The sequence below is a fragment of the Dama dama genome, chromosome 17, assembly GCF_033118175.1.
Source record: "Dama dama isolate Ldn47 chromosome 17, ASM3311817v1, whole genome shotgun sequence".
Taxonomy (NCBI): domain Eukaryota; kingdom Metazoa; phylum Chordata; class Mammalia; order Artiodactyla; family Cervidae; genus Dama; species Dama dama.
In genome coordinates, this window is record NC_083697.1 from 32,796,341 (window position 1) to 32,816,688 (window position 20,348).

A 20,348-nucleotide genomic window follows, 5' to 3' on the forward strand; every position below is an offset into this window, starting at 1 on the left:
AGGGCGCAGGAATTGGTTTGTCCTCTGTACTCTAAAACTGTAGCTGTGGCCATTGTCTCCTATTTCTATACTGTCTCAAGAGTCTGTGACCAGAAAATCTTCAATGGTTCATTTATGTTCAGAAACAATGTTTTAATTCCAGTATTTTCATAATCATTGACATCAAGTTTTACCCTCTTCACATACATTTTGCACTCAGTCAGAAACAGTATTTTAATTCCAGTATTTTCATAATCATTAACATCAACTTTTACCCTTTTCACATACATTTTGCAGTCATAGTAAGTCCTACCTGACCCAAGAAGACCTATATCTCCCCTGTTGGAGACCCAGATCCAATTGCTGATGCATTAATTTTTGTATTAGACTTCTGAATTATTAATAGCAATGTTTTCTACCAGTTATGGGGTTTCGGTTGCAAGCAGTCAAATGAATTTTTAGGACATATACTAGGTTTCTAATAAATTTATAGGTAAGGTACTTGGTTGGCTCATAGACTTGAAGGAAGAATTGTTCAAACAGGTCTTTAAGAAGGATAAAGTGAAAATGAAAACCGCTAATTCGTGTCTGACTCTTTGTGACCCCATGGACTGTAGCCTGCCAGGCTCCTCTGTCCATGGAATTCTCCAGGCCAGAATACTGGAGTGGGTAGCCATTCCCTTCTCCAGGGGATCTTCCCAACCCAGGGATCAAACCCGGGTCTCCCACATTGCAGGCGGATTCTTTACCAGCTGAGCCACCAGGGAAGCCCTGAAGAAGGATAGGACTAAGACACTTCCAGGTATTTCAGTAGTAAGAACTTCTGCATTATTCAGTGGCAAACTTCCATTAGATAACGTAATTCCATAACTTCCTTCCACTTTTTTTTTTATGTCTAACAACACTAAAGATGAAAATTCTCAGTAGGGAAGATCTGGTCTGGTTTTATTATGGACCCACACCTGTGATTCCTGGGTCAGGGGTTCCTGTGTTTGGAAGTTCCTTTTAAAACACAAAATACAGTAGGTTTGATTGTCCCAAGAGTGGTAAATATGCTATTTTGAGCAAATGATAGAAGGGAAGCTGGACAGATGAAAGCAATAGATTTCCATTACGTTTCATGTTTTGACTGCCTAGTTCTCCTCTCTCATGCACGTGACATATACACACTTCTTCCTATATATGTAATTTTAAAAGTTCAGTTATTTTATGTATAATTTAATTAGTGTTTTGCTACTACCTTTAAAGATGGTATTACAGTGTCACTGCTAAATGAATCCTGGATCTTTAGATTAAGACTACTTCTTGTTCTTGACATTCCTGTTTCATTACTCTGCAGTTTATAGATTTGATGGTAAACATAACATGAGCTTTTATAAAGAAGTGGTTAGGAGTATGGGCTCTGGAGCTAGACTGCTGCTGCTGCTGCTAAGTCACTTCAGTCGTGTCCGACTCTGTGCGACCCCATAGACGGCAGCCCACCAGGCTTCCCCCTCCCTGGGATTCTCCAGGCAAGAACACTGGAGTGGGTTGCCATTTCCTTCTCCAATGCATGAAAGTGAAAAATGAGAGTGAAGTCACTCAGTTGTGCCCGCCTCTTAGCTACCCCATGGGCTGCAGCCTACCAGGCTCCTCTATCCATGAGATTTTCCAGGAAAGAGTACTGGAGTGGGGTGCCACTGCCTTCTCTGCTGGAGCTAGACTACCTAGACTCAAAATCTGTCTCTGCTTACTAGCTGTGAGACTTAATCTTAACCACTTAGTCTCTTCAGGCCTTTGTTTCTTCATCTATTGAGTAGCAGCAGTAATTTGGTAGGCTTTTTTTCCCTAAGGATTAAATATATTAATAAGCATTTGGAATAGTATCTTAAAGTACTGAATGTTGGCCTTCAGTAAATTTTAACCATTATTAGTGTTGCCATTTTACAATAGAAACGGGAAAGAAATAGAGGGAAAATTAAAAAAAAAAAGTGATGTATGAAGCAAGGAAATATAGGTAAGGACCTGTTCTGTTTCTGTAACTGAACAAAAGGCTGTAGCTCAAGATTTTTCCATTACTCATTCCATGTTCCTTTAACAAGAACTTTATCTGCTGGAGTTCTAAGCCTAGTGAGATGAATAGACTCTTCAGATCTAAGGTGTCTGAGTTCTTGGTTCTTAGGGTTGCTTTTTGTCCTTTAAATAAACTTGCTCTTAGCATTTTCACCGACAGTTAGAAGGCTCTGCAGGGTGTCCTCATCTTCCATCCTACCACACTCTTCCTGGTACTCATTAGTCCTGTTTTTCTGTCCTAGTCAGGACAGAAAATTAATTTCCCCAGTCAATACACAAACCTCCTTATTTTGTTTTCTGCTTGGTAGGAAAGAATGTTGAATGATCACTTGGTGGTTTCAACTTCCAGTTCAGGGGAACATGTCTTGCTTTTCCACAAACTCTTAAAATGTCCAGGAAACTAGAGCCTAGAGCACAAAAAGCAAAACATTAAATAGTGGGACATTAGATGTAGTCATTAGAAGTGTCACTCCTGCTTCCACTCCCTGGCTTACAGCCCAGACCAGCATGGGTCTGTGGGCTTGCTAGTTCTGACAGTATTTCCCTCATTAAGCCTGATATGTAATTCTAGTATTCAAAGAGGGAAATACAGTAAAAATACATAATATGTAGGTTTCAAACTTATCAAATGTGATAGTTACCAGGATGTTGGAGTGTTACTTTAATACTGATTTTATTCAATTCTCTTGTAAAATAATATAAAGTACAATTTAAGTAAAATTTTATTTTATTCCCAATTGGGTACATTTCTTAGATTTCAAGAGTAAGAAATAAGGAAGTGTGCTTTTTTGTGAAATGAATGATGTAAGAAAAAGTTCTAGTATTCTCTACTTTTCTCCTTAAAACTGTAAACAGATGCCTGGAAAATATTGATTTCCTTGCTTTAAAAAATGATTTATTACTTGTTTACACAGTTGCTATTAAATTTTGGAGTTTTAAGTTAAAGTCTTGTAGAACTTTTAGAAGTTCAAGAAGTGTGAATTTATCATACTATTTGAAAAATAAGTCATTTCATTTTAAACAACTGAATTAGGAAACATGTTTGTAATGTGACATAGGTTACATGTTATGTAAATAATGTATTGGATAATAAAGGGGTAATCTTACTGGAAATTAATGCATATATTTGGTAATTTATTTTTATACTTTTGGAAGCATAGGTTGAAATGTTGCTTTCTATGGGCAGTTAGTAAATATCATTTGAAGACTTCAAATGAAATGTTAAAAAATCCAAAATGTGGGTTGTATTTGTGAGGGCCTGTCTCCACTGCTAAATGTAGCAGTAGAATGCTTGAAGCTTTTATGAAAGCAGAAGATTTAGGAGTTGGAATTTTTTTCCCCTATTTGGTTTTCTCTATTTCTCTCCTCCTCTTATGGTCATTTCACTTTGGCTATGGTTGAGACCATTATTCTAAAGTTGGAGTTAGGGCATAATTTTTGCCTTTATAGCTCTTGGCCAGTTATAGGCAAAGCAGTTTCCTTTAGCATATCTGAAGTATGTTAATTTTTTTTCAAGAGGTAAAGAAAAGTAGAAAAGAACATGAAGGAAATTTACTCTGTAGAAAAGAACGCAAAGAAAATTCAGAAAATAAAAGAAGTAGAAGAACCAAATTTACAAAGTGCAAACTTCTGATCCTTTGATAATTAACCTATTAAGTCACATACTTTGTTTTGTTCATATCCTATTTCCTAGGATGATTCCCATTCCAAAAATTCAGTACAAATTTCACTGTTTTCTGGTTGTGTTCTAGCATCAGACCTGTTTCTGCAAGGTAGATACCATTTTGTTCCTTCCTACATGAGAATGGCCCTGGAGAAGGAACTGGCAACCCACTCCAATATTCTTGCCTGGAGAATCACATGGACAGAGGAGTCTGGTGCTGTTGAGTCTGTGGGGCTGCAAAGAGTTGAACACGACTGAGTGACTCTCACACACACAGAAGAATGGTTCTAGCTATGGGGATCTATTTCCTGTGCCTAGAGAGTTTAGGTCTTATTTTTTGTTAACTAGGCCTAGGAATAGATGTCCAAATCTAGGTTTTATTTTTGATTGAAGAGATATACCTCATTAGAGTTGAATGATATGCTATCATATGTGATACAGTGCATGGGTTCACACTTTAGATGAGACTCTGCCTCCTATAGTGTTGAGAGATTGCTGGCAATATAATAATTCATCAAATAACCATAGCACATAGACAAAACACAGTTGTCAAGAAAGACTAAGACCACTTTCTCACAGGTGTTTATATAAAATGTATTATTACTTGGTAGTATGATTGACTCAGTTATCTGACATATGGAAGTTCCCTTTGTAAACTCTAGAAAAATTTGTAGAATTGGTAGTTGTGAATAATGTGAAACATAGCATGGTTAATTTGTATGCAGTTAAAAAAAAATCAGATTAAGTCTATCTAAACTTTTGTTGAAGTATTCAATAAAAATTCAAATTCAGTTTGAAATGTCAGATCTTAGAGACTAGACTAGTGGCTGTCAAAGAATGAAAATTTGGAGATCTTCTCTTCACATGATTTTATTTTTTAATTTAACTTATTAAATTTTTTACAAAATCATTAATGTCTACCATTATAGACCCAAATTCTTTAAACATAGGAATTGTGATCTTATTAAATCAGTAATCAAGTAGTGAATTGAGTATCTAAGAATAATTTGACTCATTTTTTTACCAAAAGAACTTTTTTGTATATTTCTTAAACTCTGAATAAAGCCTAATAAGATGCAAACTAGAGATAGGCTCAGTCAATAGTGATTGTGAAAAACTGACATGAAAACATCATGTGAAAAAGTCTGTTGGTAAATTAACAACTTAAAAAAACATATCTGATCAATCCAATGCCAACAATTATTAATATGAATCATCTTTGAAATGACTGAACTATGACTGTTTATTGAAACTAGTATGATGGAATTTTATTTGAATTAGCTGGTTTTTAGCCAGCTGATAACTTTCTGATTCTAGAGAATCCAGATATATGACATGAAGAGCCATGGAAGATTCCTTCCAGGACTCTCCCTGCAATAAACAGTGTTTACAACTAATCTGAACATAAAACCAAGCTGTTGCCAGTAAAACTGCATAAACATCCCTGGAAATGACCAAAGTGTTATTCATGAAAATAATTAATCCTAAACAAGATTGGAAGGCTGTCTTTCCCCCTGCAGTATGAGCATTTAATCTCATTTCAGAGGTATAAATTCTCCAGAGACCTATAAACAAACATGCACTCTTTATTCTTGCTCTGTAGCTTTAAGGATTCCTTTATCTTTGACTTCTGTTTTAAAACTGAGTGTTGCATTCTTTTTGAGTGTTCAAAGTACAGCAAATTTTAGTTTGAGTTTGGCATTAAAACTGACAGCTGTATTGTCATCCTTTCTTATTACTGTCTCTCATTAGAGAACTGTCTTCAGTCAAGAGACTTAACTTTCTCAGGCTGAGTTTTAAAACTGTTAATGTTCATATTAATATGTAATATTTATCAAATAGATACTGATTTAAAAGTGTTTCTTTTAATTCATGTTTTCCCTGTCCAATTCAGTGTAATATAAAAGGAGGCCAAAGTCTACAAAACCGGGAAAAGCGTTTTAAGAAGTTTATTTCAGATGGTCCAGGGCCAGCAAGCTATGATCGATCTTATCCTGGAACACTGGCTGTCGTGAACAGGAAAACTCTGGAGGCTAAAAAGCATCTTCAGTCAGTATGTTGCTATTTTGATTTCTGTTCCTAATGACTTTCTTTATAGTTAAAATAATGTAGAAATTGTATAATGTTTTATGTGATAAGTACAGTTAAAAAACCTTATGGTAAAAATTATCTGGTTTATTAGTATCCATATTGTAGTTCATAATTAAATGAGTACTCTGTTTACAAATTTTAGTTTTTTACCTGTATTAACATTTGACTTCATTTTTGCTTTTGATAAAAGTATAATCTCTTCCAGTGTCTGAGGTGAACAGAAAGTAAAGGAGATTTTAAAAGTTGCCATAGTGATTTACATCTGTATATAGAGGAAACTATTTGTTAAGTACTATTAATAATATAGTGAAAATCGAAACATGACTCCTGAAATAAATAAGCTTAAAATTTAGGTTAGAGAGAGAGATATATAGATCATTAATAATGTAAGATGAAATATGACAGATGCTAAGTGAATGATCATGTGATTAAGTGCCATAGGAACTTAAAGGAAGACTGATGTATTATGGGAAAGCATAGTTTGGAGATGGTTTATAGCAGAGGTTTGTTTTGAAGCATAGGATTGCAATATCCTCTCCAGAGGATCAGTATATCCTTAATAAGTAAATTTTTAGATGACTAAATCATTTAAATGCCAGTATTTTATTTGATATACTTACACCAGGTGTGTGTGTGTTAGTCACTCAGTCTTGTCTGACTCTTAGTGACCTCATGGACTGTAACCTGCCAGGTTCCTCTGTCCATAGAATTCTCCAGGCAAGAGTGGGCTGCCATTCCCTTCTTTGTGGGATCTTCCCGATACAGGGATTGAACACAGGTCTCCTGCATTGGTAAAGGTGAATTCTTTACCATATGAGCCACCAGGGAAGTCCTATATTTATACTAATATTTCTAATATATGTTACTCCTTCTTGTTTTTATTTAAATTATAAAATATTTTACATTAAAGGAAATTCTGAAAAAACAGATAATCACCTGAAAACTTCTGACTCTTAACACTGATAATTCTGTTAATTTTTTCAGTGTTAAACTGTATATGTATATGACTTTATTGTAGTTTTTCTTTAGTCACTAAGTCATGTTTGACTCTTTTGTGACCCCATGAACTGTATGTAGCCCACCAGGTTCCTCTGTTCATGGGATTTTCCAGGCAGGAATACTGGAGAGGGTTGCTATTTCCTTCTCCAGGGGCTCTTCCTCATCCAGGGATTGAACCCCCATCTCCTGCATTGGCAAGTGTGTTTTTTTATCACTGAGCCATCTGGGAAGCCATATGACTTTATACACTGACATATAATATTACATAATTTAAATAGCTATAGTCAAACATTTAATTTTATTTATACTTTTGATTTCCATTTAATGTTATATCAGATATTTTCCTTGCTACATAGTCTGCAAAATTAGGATTTTTATACAGGGCACTGGTAAGATGAAGATAAGTCAGGAGCTGGGAAGGAATGAAGCCAGGAGATGTTACAGAAAAATGTAAAGTTTGTTTTGGCCTGGCAGATACTATGATTGCATAGCACAAATCCACTTGTAATTGCTGATTGTTGATGTGACTATAGGAATGAATACCCGTTTTTGAAATCACTAATAGTTGCTTTACTAAGCAAGATAAAAAACAGCCAAGTGAGGGAGGTTCCTTACCTGCAATAGTGGCTGAAACAGTAGTTTGGTTTGCATTATGGTTTATGTTACTATTTAATAATAGTTTGATTAAATCTTGGTTTATATTATGAAGTAAGACTTGAATTCACTCTTTTAAATTACTTTTACAAACATTTTTGATTTATATTATAAAACTCATGAAATCAATATTTAATAGTTGTCTTTTGTAAATTTTAATATTTTATTATTCATTCCTTCTCTTGTCTTTGAGTAAATAGTATAATTTTTTTTAACAGAAAATGTCAAGGGCACTTACAGTTTTCAGAAGTGTTTATGTTCCTTCAATTCCTTTTGGACGGTCATATGGTTATGATATTAATGAGGATGACAGTATCATAAAACATTTACCACCTGCCAGTGACAACACACTAGGTCCAGCATACTATAAACCTAAAATTGTAAGTATAATACATATAATAAGCATATACAATACATAGATATTCTTTTCCTGAATTTGAAAGGGAAAAAGTATTTTATTTATAAAATAACTTGTTTTTAAAAAAATATTTATTTGCCTGTACCATGTTGTGGCATGTGGGATCTTTACTTTTGTCATGTGGGATCTAGTTACCTGACCAGGGATTGTACTGAGGTCCCCTATATTGGGACTGTAGAGTCTTAGCCACTGGACTACCAGGGAAGTCCTATGACAGAGTTTGAATCTAATAAGCATTATTTATTTCATAAATGATCATTAAAACAGATAAGGAGTCTCTCTCTGATTTAAAATATCAAACATAATATAGCAGAGCCATCTTATCCAGGTTTTAAATTTCAAATGAGCAAAAACTTCATTCAGTCTGTTGAAATGTATGAGTTATCCATGAGTATAGATATGTCTGATTTTACTTCATTACAAGACTGAAGCATGTTGTGCTTTGAATCTGTTGTATTTTTATACTTTTATGGGATCTGGAAGAAGTAATCCTAGTGAGGAAAATGGCAAATTTAGGGTAGGGTTAAGGAGAGGCAGAAGAGACATCTTGGGCAAAGAAAAGGTATACTCAGAATTTGGCTTAGCTTTTATTCCCAGTACTTTCTTTCTTTTTTTAAAAATTAATTATTTATTTTACTTTACAACATTGTAAGTATGGTTTTGCCATACATTGACTTGAATCCGCCATGGGTGTACATGTGTTCCCCATCCTGAACCCCCCTCCCAACTCCCTCCTCATCCCATCCCTCTGGGTCATCCCAGTGCACCAGGCCTGAGCATCCTGTATCATGCATCAAACCTGGACTGGCGATTCGTTTCACATATGATAATTTACACGTTTTAATGTCATTCTCCCATATCATCCCACCCTCCCCCTCCCCCACAGAGTCCAAAAGACTGTTCAATACATCTGTGTCTCTCTCACTGTCTCACATACAGGGTTATCATTACCGTCTTTCTAAATTCCATATATATGCATTAGTATACTGTATTGGTGTTTTTCTTTCTGGCTTACTTCACTCTGTATAATAGGCTCCAGTTTCATCCACCTCATTAGAACTGATTCAAATGTATTCTTTTGAAAGCTGTGGTACATATACACAATGGAATATTACTCAACCATCACAGCTTTCTTATCCATTCGTCTGCTGGTGGGCATCTAGGTTGCTTCCATATCCTGGCTATTATAAACAGTGCTGCGATGAACATTGGGGTACACATGTCTCTTTCAATTCTGGTTTCCTCAGTGTGTATGCCCAGAAGTGGGATTGCTGGGTCATATGGCAGTGCTATTTCCAGTTTTTTAAGGAATCTCCACACTGTTCTCCATAGTGGCTGTATTAGTTTGCATTCCCACCAACAGTGTAAGAGGGTTCCCTTTTTTCCACACCCTCTCCAGCATTTATTGCTTGTAGACTTTTGGATAGCAGCCATCCTGACTGGCGTGTAATGGTACCTCATTGTGGTTTTGATTTGCATTTCTCTGATAATGAGCAATGTTGAGCATCTTTTCATGTGTTTGTTAGTCATCTGTATGTCTTCTTTGGAGAAATATCTGTTTAGTTCTTTGGCCCACTTTTTGATTGGGTCTCTTATTTTTCTGGAATTGAGCTGCAGGAGTTGCTTGTATATTTTTGAGATTAATTCTTTGTCCATTTCTTCATTTGCTATTATTTTCTCCCATGCTGAAGGCTGTCATTTCACTTTGCTTATAGTTTCCTTTGTTGTGCAGAAGCTTTTAATTTTAACTAGCTAAAACATTTGTTTATTCTTGCTTTTATTTCCAATATTCTGGGGGATGGGTCATAGAGGATCCTGCTGTGATTTATGTCGGAGAGTGTTTTGCCTATGTTCTCCTCTAGGAGTTTTATAGTTTCTGGTCTTACATTTAGATCTTTAATCCATTTTGAGTTTATTTTTGTGTATAGTGTTAGAAAGTGTTCTAGTTTCATTCTCTCACAAGTGGTTGACCAGTTTTCCCAGCACCACTTGTTAAAGAGATTGTCTTTTCTCCATTGTATATTCTTGCCTCCTTTGTCGAAGATAAGGTGTCCATAGGTGCGTGGATTTATCTCTGGGCTTTCTATTTTGTTCCACTGATCTACATTTCTGTCTTTGTGCCAGTACCACACTGTCTTGATGACTGTGGCTTTGTAGTAGAGACTAAAGTAGGGCAGGTTGATTCCTCCAGTTCCATTCTTCTTTCTCAAGATTACTTTGGCTATTCGAGGTTTTTTGTATTTCCATACAAATTATGAAATTATTTGTTCTAGTTCTGTGAAAAATACCATTGGTAGCTTGATAGGGATTGCATTGAATCTACAGATTGCTTTGGCTAGTATACTCATTTTCACTGTATTGATTCTTCCGATCCATGAGCACAGTATTTTTCTCCATCTATTTGTGTCCTCTTTGATTTCTTTCATCAGTGTTTTATAGTTTTCTATATATAGGTCTTTTGCTTCTTTAGGTACATTTATTCCTAAGTATTTTATTCTTTTTGTTGCAATGGTGAATGGTATTGTTTCCTTAATTTCTCTTTCTGTTTTCTCATTGTTAGTGTATAGGAATGCAAGGGATTTCTGTGTGTTAATTTTATATCCTGCAACTTTACTATATTCATTGATTAGCTCTAGTAATTTTCTGGTGGAGTCTTAGGGTTTTCTATGTAGAGGATCATGTCATCTGCAAACGGTGAGAGTTTCACTTCTTCTTTTCCAATCTGGATTCCTTTTATTTCTTTTTCTGCTCTGATTGCTGTGGCCAAAACTTCCAAAACTGTACTGAATAGTAGTGGTGAGAGTGGGCACCCTTGTCTTGTTCCTGACTTTAGGGGAAATGCTTTCAATTTTTCACCATTGAGGATAATGTTTGCTGAGGGTTTGTCATATATAGCTTTTATTATGTTGAGGTATATGCCTTCTATTCCTGCTTTCTGGAGGGTTTTTATCATAAATGGATATTGAATTTTGTCAAAGGCTTTCTCTGCATCTATTGAGATAATTATATGGTTTCCCAGTACTTTCTAATGTTTGAACATGTCTCCATTTTTGGGTATAGGCTTAAGCACCTTGTGAAACCATTTAATTTTTGCTAACAGGTATACTGTGGCATTTTGGAGTCTTAGATACTTTGAATTGTTAAGTTTTTATTCCTAAAGTATTTTTATTGTAATTTATATAATTGCACATTGACTAGTAAAAACAGATAACCATGTACCCACCATCATATATAACACATAATAAAATTTTATTACACTTGAATTCGGTTCAGTTCAGTTCAGTTGCTCAGTCGTGTCCGACTCTTTATGACACCATAGATTGTGGCCCACCAGGTTCCTCTGTCCATGGGAATTCTCCATGCCAAGAATACTGGAGTGGGTTGCCATGACATCCTCCAGGGGATCTTCCCAAACCGAGGATGGAACCCAGGTCTCCTGCATTGCAGGCAGAGTCTTTACTGTCTGAGCCACCAGGGAAGCCCAATTAAAAAAAAAACAAAAAAAACATTATTATCATTACTACCCTGCCCAAGTTCCCTCCCTCCTTTTGTCTCCCTTTGCAAAAGTAAACAGTGAATCTTTTAGTTCAGTTCAGTTCAGTCACTCAGTCATGCCCGACTCTTTGTGATCCCATGGACTGTAGTACGCCAGGCCTCCCTGTCCATCACCTACTCCTGGAGCTTACTAAACTCTTGTCCATCAAGTTGGTGATGCCATCCAACCATCTCATCCTCTGTTGTCCCCTTTTCCTCCTGCCTTTAATCACTATGAGCATCAGGGTCTTTTCAAATGAGTCAATTCTTTGCATCAGGTAGCCAAAGTATTAGAGTTTCAGCTTTAGCATCAGTCCTGCCAATGAATATTCAGGACTGATTTCTTTTAGGATGGATTGGTTAGATCTCCTTGTAGTCCAAGGGACTCTTAAGAGTCTTCTCCAACACCACAGTTCAAAAGCATCAATTCTTCAGTGCGCAGCTTTCTTTATAGTCCAACTCTCACATCTATACATGACTACTGGAAAAAAACAAAACTTTGACTAGATGGACCTTTGTCAGCAAAGTAATGTCTCTGCTTTTTAATATGCTGTGTAGGTTGGTCATAACTTTTCTTCCAAGGCACAAGCATCTTAATTTCATGGCTGCAGTCACCATCTGCAGTGAATTTTGGAGCCCAAAAATATAAAGTCTCTCATTGTTTCCACTGTTTCCCCGTCTATTTGCCATGAAGTGATGGGACTGGATGCCATGATCTTAGTTTTCTGAATGTTGAGCTTTAAGCCAACTTTTTCACTCTCCTATTTCACTTTCATCAAGGGGCTCTTTAGTTCGTCACTTTCTGCCATAAGGGTGGTGTCATCTGCATATCTGAGGTTATTGATATTTCTCCTGGCAATCTTAATTCCAGCTTGTGCTTTATCCAGCCCAGCATTTTGCATGATGTACCCTGCATATAAATTAAATTAGCAGGGTGACAATATATAGCCTTGACATACTCCTTTCCTAGTTTGGAACCAGTCTGTTGTTCCATGTCCAGTTCTAACTGTTGCTTCTTGACCTGCATGCAGATTTATCAGAGGCATGTCAGGTGGTCTGATATTCCCATCTCTTGAAGAATTTTCCACAGTTTGTTGTGATCCACACTGTCAAAGGCTTTGGAATAGTCAATGAAGCAGAAGTAGATGTTTTTCTGTAACTCTCTCACTTTTTTGATGATCCAATGGATGTTGACAATTTGATCTCTGTTTTCTCTGCCTTTTCTATATCCAGCTTAAACATCTGGAAGTTCACCGTTCATGTCCTGTTGAAGCCTGGCTTGGAGAATTTTGAGCATTACTTTGCCAGTGTGTGAGATGAGCGCCATTGTGTGGTAGTTTGAGCATTCTTTGGCATTGCCTTTCTTTGGGATTGGAATAAAACTGATCTTTTCCAGTGGCCACTGTTAAGATTTCCAAATTTACTGGCATAGTGAGTGTATCACTTTCACAGCATCATCTTTCAGGATTTGAAATAGCTCAATTGGAATTCCATCACCTCCACTCGCTTTGTTTGTAGTGATGCTTCTTAAGGCCCACTTGACTTCACAGTCCAGGATGTCTAGCTCTAGGTGACTGATCACACCATCATGGTTATCTGGGTCATGAAGATCTTTTTTGCATAATTCTTCTGTGTATTCTTGCCACCTCTTCTTAATATCTTCTGCTTCTGTTAGGTCCATACCATTTCTGTCCTTTATTGAGCCCATCTTTGCATGAAATGTTCCCCTGGTATCTTTAATTTTCTTGAAGAGATCTCTAGTTTTTCCCATTCTATTGTTTTCCTCTATATCTTTGCCTTAATCACAGAGGAAGGCTTTCTTATCTCTCCTTGCTATTCTTTGGAACTCTGCATTCAAATGGGTATATCTTTCCTTTTCTCCTTTGCCTTTCACTTCTTTCACAGCTATTTGTAAGGTCTCCTTAGACAACCATTTTGCCTTTTTTCATTTCTTTTTCTTGGGGATGGTCTTGATCACTGCTTCCTGTATAATGTCACAAACCTCCGTCCATAGTTCTTCAGGCACTCTGTCAGCTCTAATCCCTTGAATCTATTTGTCACTTCCACTGTATATCATAAAGGATTTTATTTAGGTCATGCTTGAATGGTCTAGTGATTTTCCCTACTTTTTTCAATTTACATCTGAATTTGGCAATAAGGAATTCATGATCTGAGCCACAGTCAGCTCCTGGTCTTGTTTTGCTGACTGTATAGAGCTTCTCCATCTTTATTTGCAAAGAATAGAATCCATCTCATTTTGGTATTGACCATCTGGTGATGTCCAGTTGTAGAATCTTCTCTTGTGTTGCTGGAAGTGGGTGTTTGCTATGACCAGTGTGTTCTCTTGGCAAAAACTCTATTAGCCTTGCCCTGCTTCATTCTGTACGCCAAGGCCAAACTTGCCTATTACTCCAGGTTTTCTTGACTTCCTACTTTTGCACTGCAGTCCCTTATAATGAAAAGGACATCTCTTTTGGGTGTTAATTCTAGAAGGTCTTGTAGGTCTTCATAGAACCATTGAACTTCAACTTCTTCAGCATTATCGGTTGGGGCATAGACTTGGATTACTGTGTTATTGAATGGCTTGCCTTGGAAACGAACAGAGATCATTCTTTCATTTTTGAGAGTGCATCAAGTACTGCATTTTGGATTCTTTTGTTGACTATGATGGCTACTCCATTTCTTCTAAGGGATTCTTACCCACCCTAGTAGATATAATGGTCATCAGAGTTAAATTCATCCATTCCAGTCCATTTTAGTTTATTGATTCCTAAAATGTTGATGTTCACTTTTGCCATTTCCTGTTTGACCACTTCCAATTTGCCTTGATTCATGGACCTAACATTTCAGGACCCTAAGCAATATTGCGCTTTGCAGCATCAAACTTTACTTCCATCATCAGTCACATCCACAACTGGGTGTTGTTTTTGCTTTGGCTCCTTCTCTTCATTCTCTCTGCAGTTATTTTCCACAGATCTCCAGTAGTATATTGGGCACCTTCCGACCTGGGGAGTTCATCTTTCATTGCCCTGTCTTTTTGCCTTTTCATACTGTTCATGGTGTTCTCAAGGCAAGAATACTGAAGTGGTTTGCCATTTCCTTCTCCAGTGGACCACGTTTTGAATCTTTACTACGTTTATGTAACAAATATTGTTGTGTGATTTCAAACATTTAAGTAAATGGTGTCATCTGGTATGTAGGTTTCTTCCTATTTCATTTAATGCTATATTTTCTAGATTTAACATATAAATATATTTGATCTAATTTATTCATTGTTTCCAGTTAGCGAATTTCCTTTTTAAAAAAATTTTATATTTTGAAAAAATTTCAGATTGAGAGAAAACTAATAAGAATAATACAAGTAATTACTATATACTTTTCACTTAGATCCTGCAGTTAACACTTTATTATATTTGCTTTGTCATTTCCTCCATATATATTTCTATCCTTATTTCAGTTTAGCAATTTCAGAGTACTGCATTTCAAACATGATGCCCCTTTATAAATACATTAATGTAGAATTTCTAAGAACAAGAATTCTCTATTATGAACACAATATAATGATCAAAATCAGAAAAATTTCATTCATATAATGCTATCATCTAATGTATAGATATTTTTAAAGTATTGCAAATTATCTCAATATATTCTTTAAAAATGAGTTTTGGTCTAGAGTCTTAAATTAGTATTATAAGCCGCATTTAGTTGTGTCCCCTTAGATTCCTTTAATTGGGAAAGTTCTTAAATCTTTTGTTGTGTTTTGTAGTCTTGACTTTTTAAAGAGTACAGAGTGTTTATTTTGTCCAATATGTTTCCATTTTGGATTTGTGTATCTTTTATCATGATTAGGATAAGTTTATCTTTTTGGCTGGAATGAAAGTGATGTATCAGTGTATCACATAAAGAGGGACAGGATGTTTACTTATCTGGTAATTGGTGATGTTAACCTAAGGGAATATCTTCTAGTTTTATCTACTGTAAAGTTACTATTTTTAAAAATTATAAATATTTTGGAGAAGTTACTTTAAAAATGAACAGATATGCTGTTCCTTATCAAACTCTCACCTATTTAACATTCATTGATGATGCCTGAATCAGTTTTATTGTGATGTTTATTAAATGATGGTTTTCTAATTCCATAGTTTCTTTTAACATTTTTTTGTTGGCATTTTAAAGAACAGCTTTATGTTCTTTTTCATTTATGTATTTATATCAGTATGGGGTCTTAAATTCCTGTTTTACTCCAAAGGTTGTAATTTACTACTCTTACTTTTTATTTTGAAGTTAAAATTATCTAGCATTTGACCCTTGAGAGCTCTTTAAATCTGCTTATTGTGTTTTTGACATTCACTGAGCACAATATTTATGTGTTTTATTTTATGGCACAATAAAATGCACCAAACCCATCTTGTTTTTTCCCTGCGCCAGTTGTTCAAATCAGTCATTTCCTCAAGGAGCCCTACTTTTTTAGTAGAGAATAATATTTCAAAACAGTATCAGTACACTAGGTATGTTTGGAAAAGGAAGTGGCAACCCACTCCAGTGTTCTTGCCTGGAGAATCCCAGGGACGGGAGAGCTGTCTATGGGGTTGCACAAAGTTGGACATGACTGAAGTGACTTAGCAGCAGCAGCAGCAGCAGCAGCAGCAGCAGCAGCAGCAGGAGGTATGTTTAGGATATCATTCCTTCTAGGCCATCTCAATGGACAGAGTTATACATCTATACTTTTTCTTACTTATTAAAAACTTTGAGCTTATATTGATCTCTCTGATTCCAGTTCAGTGCCACATGATTATTCCAGTATTTCCTTTGCCATATTTGATCTCCCTTCTCTCACATAACCTGGCTCACACTGTCCTCAGTATAGTTATTTATTTGCTTAATCTTGTAAAACACTGAAAATGGTTTCAGGATTGAAAACCATTTTCAGACTTGAGAAGGTACAGAGTTCTTGCCTCTATGTGAATATGTGGTTCTATACAAGTGGGAAGTGAAAGCTCAGACAGACTTATAAACTGCCTACTTGAATGTTGAAGGTGTGTTTCAACACATGCACAGAGCATGTCTGCAAAGGTTGGAGACTTACTGGTTCAAGGGCATTAAGAAAACTCCTGTCCAGCCATTACCTGACCAATTAGCTAACCAGACTGAGACTTTAGTGAACACACATGACAGAGAATACAGAATTTAGAGAATTAGTTCAGGAAAATCACAGAACAAAACAAACAAACAAACAAACAAAAACAGAATTAGGGGCAGGAGGGAGATTCTGATTTTTGAGTTTCCTCATTGAATTATCTCAGATGTCTGGTTTACAACATAATTATGAGACATACAAAGAACAAAAAGTATATGGCCCATACGCAGGAAAAGAAGCAATCATTAGGAACTGTTCTTGAGAAAGCCAGGATGTTGGACTTATTAGATAAAGTCTTTGGCTCAACTAATTTAAATACAGTCAAATAACTAAAGGACTTGGACTTTCCAGGGCTGCAGTGGTAAAGCATCTGCCTGCCAATTCAGGAGACACAGGAGACGTTAGTTCAGTCCCTGGGTCAGGAAGATCCCCTGGAGTAGGAAATGGCAACTCACTCCAGTATTCTTGCCTGGAAAATTCCATGGACAGAGGAGCCTGGTGGGCTACAGTCCATGGGATTGCAAAAAGTTAGACACAACTGAGCAGCTGAGCAAATCGAACATCAAACATACTAACATAAGCATGGTGAGAGTCAAAGAAAGAAAAAGGGGCGGAGAGAATATCTGAAGAAATAATAACTTGGAAACACCCCAAATTTGTTGAAAAATGATCTACACCTACAGGAAGCTCAATGAATTGCAAGTAGTGTAAATTCAAAGAGATGCACACCTATATATAACACAAAATGTTAAATACCAAAGACAATGAGAAATCTTGAAAGAAGCGAGAGACATGGCAAGGAATCCCTAAGAAGACTAACAGCTTACTTATCAGAGAAAATGGAGGCTGGAAGGCAATGAAGTGATATATTCAAAATGCTGAAATAAAAAGCATTGTTAATCAAGAATTCCATAATCAGCAGAAAAATTCTTTGAAAATGAAAGCAAAATTAAGATTCCCACGTAAACAGAAACCTACAAACTTTATCTCTAGCACTGAAGTTCCTCAGGATGAAATGAAGGTTTATTAGATAATAGCTCAAATTCTCTTTAAAGAATTAAAATACAAAGGTAAAGGCAAATGGACAAGCTGGTATGATTTTAGTTTTGGTTTATAACTCCTCTTTTTTGGAAATTTCTGTTGATTGTGGAACATAATAGAGATATATTATATGTTCGAATACAGATATTCTAAGACCTGATAGATTGCTTCGTAAACTTTATGAAGAACCAACTTACCTCTGGTAAAATGGAGAGTAAGTATTTTGAGGTTATAGATACATCTCCTGTTCACACTCTGAGAATCTCCATTTCTTTGTGGTTCTGGAGCCTTTTGTCCCAAGATTGTTTTGCAGCCCCCTCTCTGCCATACCTGGTCTTCCAGGCCTTGACTGGCCTATCCTGTCAGTCATATAAAAATAGTTTTCATCAACAGATAGTGCTGTTATCTTACATATTTGAGTAAGATATGCTTAGAAGAACAATGGAGATAGTTCTGTAAAAATTGCACTGGAATGAATGGCGGCCCTGTGGTCTGATATAAGTGTGTTCTGTCCAAGGTAAAGGACAATGATGAAACGTAGTGGAATGGAACTAGACTGCCTGGCTTTCTTTCTTTGCTTTGCTGCTTAATAGTTACTTGTCTTTGGCCAAGTTTCTTAAGCTGTTTATGATGTTTCCTTATCTAATGTATCCTGGGAAAAAATTTTGATCTAATACATTGGAACTATCGATAATATTTCTTTTTCACAATAGTCATTGATCCTTGGTCTTAGCTTAAACAGTTCTCTAGTCTTAAATCTCAAAATGTTATTCTTGTTTTAAAATTGTATTTTTTATATATGCTATTTCTTTGTTTTAGAATAATATATCATCTATTAAAAGGCTTGAATAATGCCGCCAAGCTTTCCTAGATGTATAAAACCTTTTTCACATGTGAATAAACATTAACATAGAAGTTTTGATTTCTTTTTGGCTAAATTATTATTTATAGAAGAGAGAAATAAGAAAAATTACAATTTTAATAGGTCCAACTTATCTGATGACATGTCTTAGTAATTACTGAGTCAATTCAACTTGTATTTATTAGAATAAAAAATCTAGATTGAATTTAAGAAAACATGTTTGTAGAAACATAGATTTACATATAAATTAAAGACATAATTGTTAATATTCAAGAAGCTTCAACAAAGCATAGCTGGAGTAGCTTAGTAGCTGGAGGCTTATATTTCTTGTTTTTTCCTGCAAAAAAAAAAATAGGTGCCTCACAGACTATTTTCAAATTGATACTGTAGTAATGTTAATTCAAGTATTAACCAAATTTCTGATAATTCTGTGTATCTCTTTAGCTGCTTTGTGAGATTATGCTATATGTGGGATATGCTATATGTGAGATATGCTTATATGCTATAAGATGTAAATATTAATAGAAAATTGAGAAAATAATCCAAGAGATAGGTAATTATTGTGATTATTCACTGAATCATTGAAATAACATCTGCTGAAGGTATTTTATATACCTTAACTATGCAAGCACCTATAAAGTTAAAAGCTATGTAAGACTCAAACCACCAAATAATTTTCAGCTATATTTAATCTATAAAGGGAAATTCTGTATGTTATTTTGTATAACACTTTGAATTATAAAATTTGGCTTCTTTCTCTTTTTAAAAAGAAGAGCCCAGGAAACCATTGGGAATTTGCTTTTCAGAGGTGGATTTTGCAAGCAGGGTTTTGCAGCTGGAATTATAACACTGGCATACTTGCTAATAATAACATGTTGGGAGCTACCTGTGTGCTGCCACACTGGAGTGCAGTCTATTAGTGTTTGAACTGCTGCACCTTGGGACTCGTAATTCTTCACAAATTCTCTTTCTTCACTTAATTATGGAAAAGATATGAGGAGAAAGTTGCATAGCCCCTTCATTTATTTCACTGTCAGTGAAAGTGGCAGTTAGTAATTCTTCAAGTTATATTACATCATTCACTTAAAATAATGTAGCTCCTTGCTGAGTTTGCTTCAATTAAGTCATATTTTATTTGCTAATGATTTTACAAGTTAGCAATGACCTTGAAGGATGGTGTTGTCAACACATCTCGACATAGAGAATGTGATATAGAACAAAGAGTACGTCAGTTTATTCTTTATTTTCTGTCTGTATTTTTAAAAGACTTTTAAATTAAATTTCCAATTGAACATTTACATGAGAACTGCAGAAGTTAGTGAATTAAGTAGTTCATGTGGTTTAGAAGAAATAAATTTCAGTGTATACACAGGAAAAGGATTTTGCTGGTGTCTTGAATGGTGAGTGTGTGTTTAAGTATGTTTGTGTGTGCATAATCTTTCCTTCTGTTGGATTAGTTTTAAGAATTGTTAAACAGTTAACCTGCAAAATCCCAATGATTAACCTGAAGAAAGCTTCTTGGACCTAATTCTACTTGAATATAATTTATCCTGAAATGCTATGTTGAAACAGTTACTATAAAACTAACATATTTTTTCAGTTCAGTTCAGTTGCTCAGTAGTGTCCAACTCTACAACCCCATGGACTGCAGCACGCCAGGCCTCCCTGTCCATCACCAACTCCCGGTGTTTATTCAAACTCATGTCCATTGAGTTGGTGATGCTATCCAACTATCTCATCCTCTGTTGTCCCCTTTTCCTCCCCACTTCAATCTTTCCCAGCATCAGGGTCTTTTCCAATGAGCCAGTTCTTCCCAGCAGGTGGCCAAAGTATTGGAGTTTCAGCTTCAGTATCACTCCTTCCAATGAATATTCAGGACTGATTTCCTTTAGGATCTCCTTGCAGTCCAAGGGACTCT

At 35.7% G+C, this 20,348-nt stretch overlaps 1 protein-coding gene across 1 annotated transcript in view; it reads left to right on the forward strand.

The window, feature by feature from the left end:
- STPG2 (sperm tail PG-rich repeat containing 2) overlaps positions 1–20,348 on the forward strand; it is a 355,392-nt gene that overhangs the window by 9,822 nt on the left and 325,222 nt on the right. The window contains exons 3-4 of the mRNA XM_061164741.1: positions 5,589–5,747; positions 7,657–7,818. Coding sequence (XP_061020724.1) covers positions 5,589–5,747; positions 7,657–7,818 — 321 coding nt within the window. The remainder of the gene's footprint in view (positions 1–5,588; positions 5,748–7,656; positions 7,819–20,348) is intronic.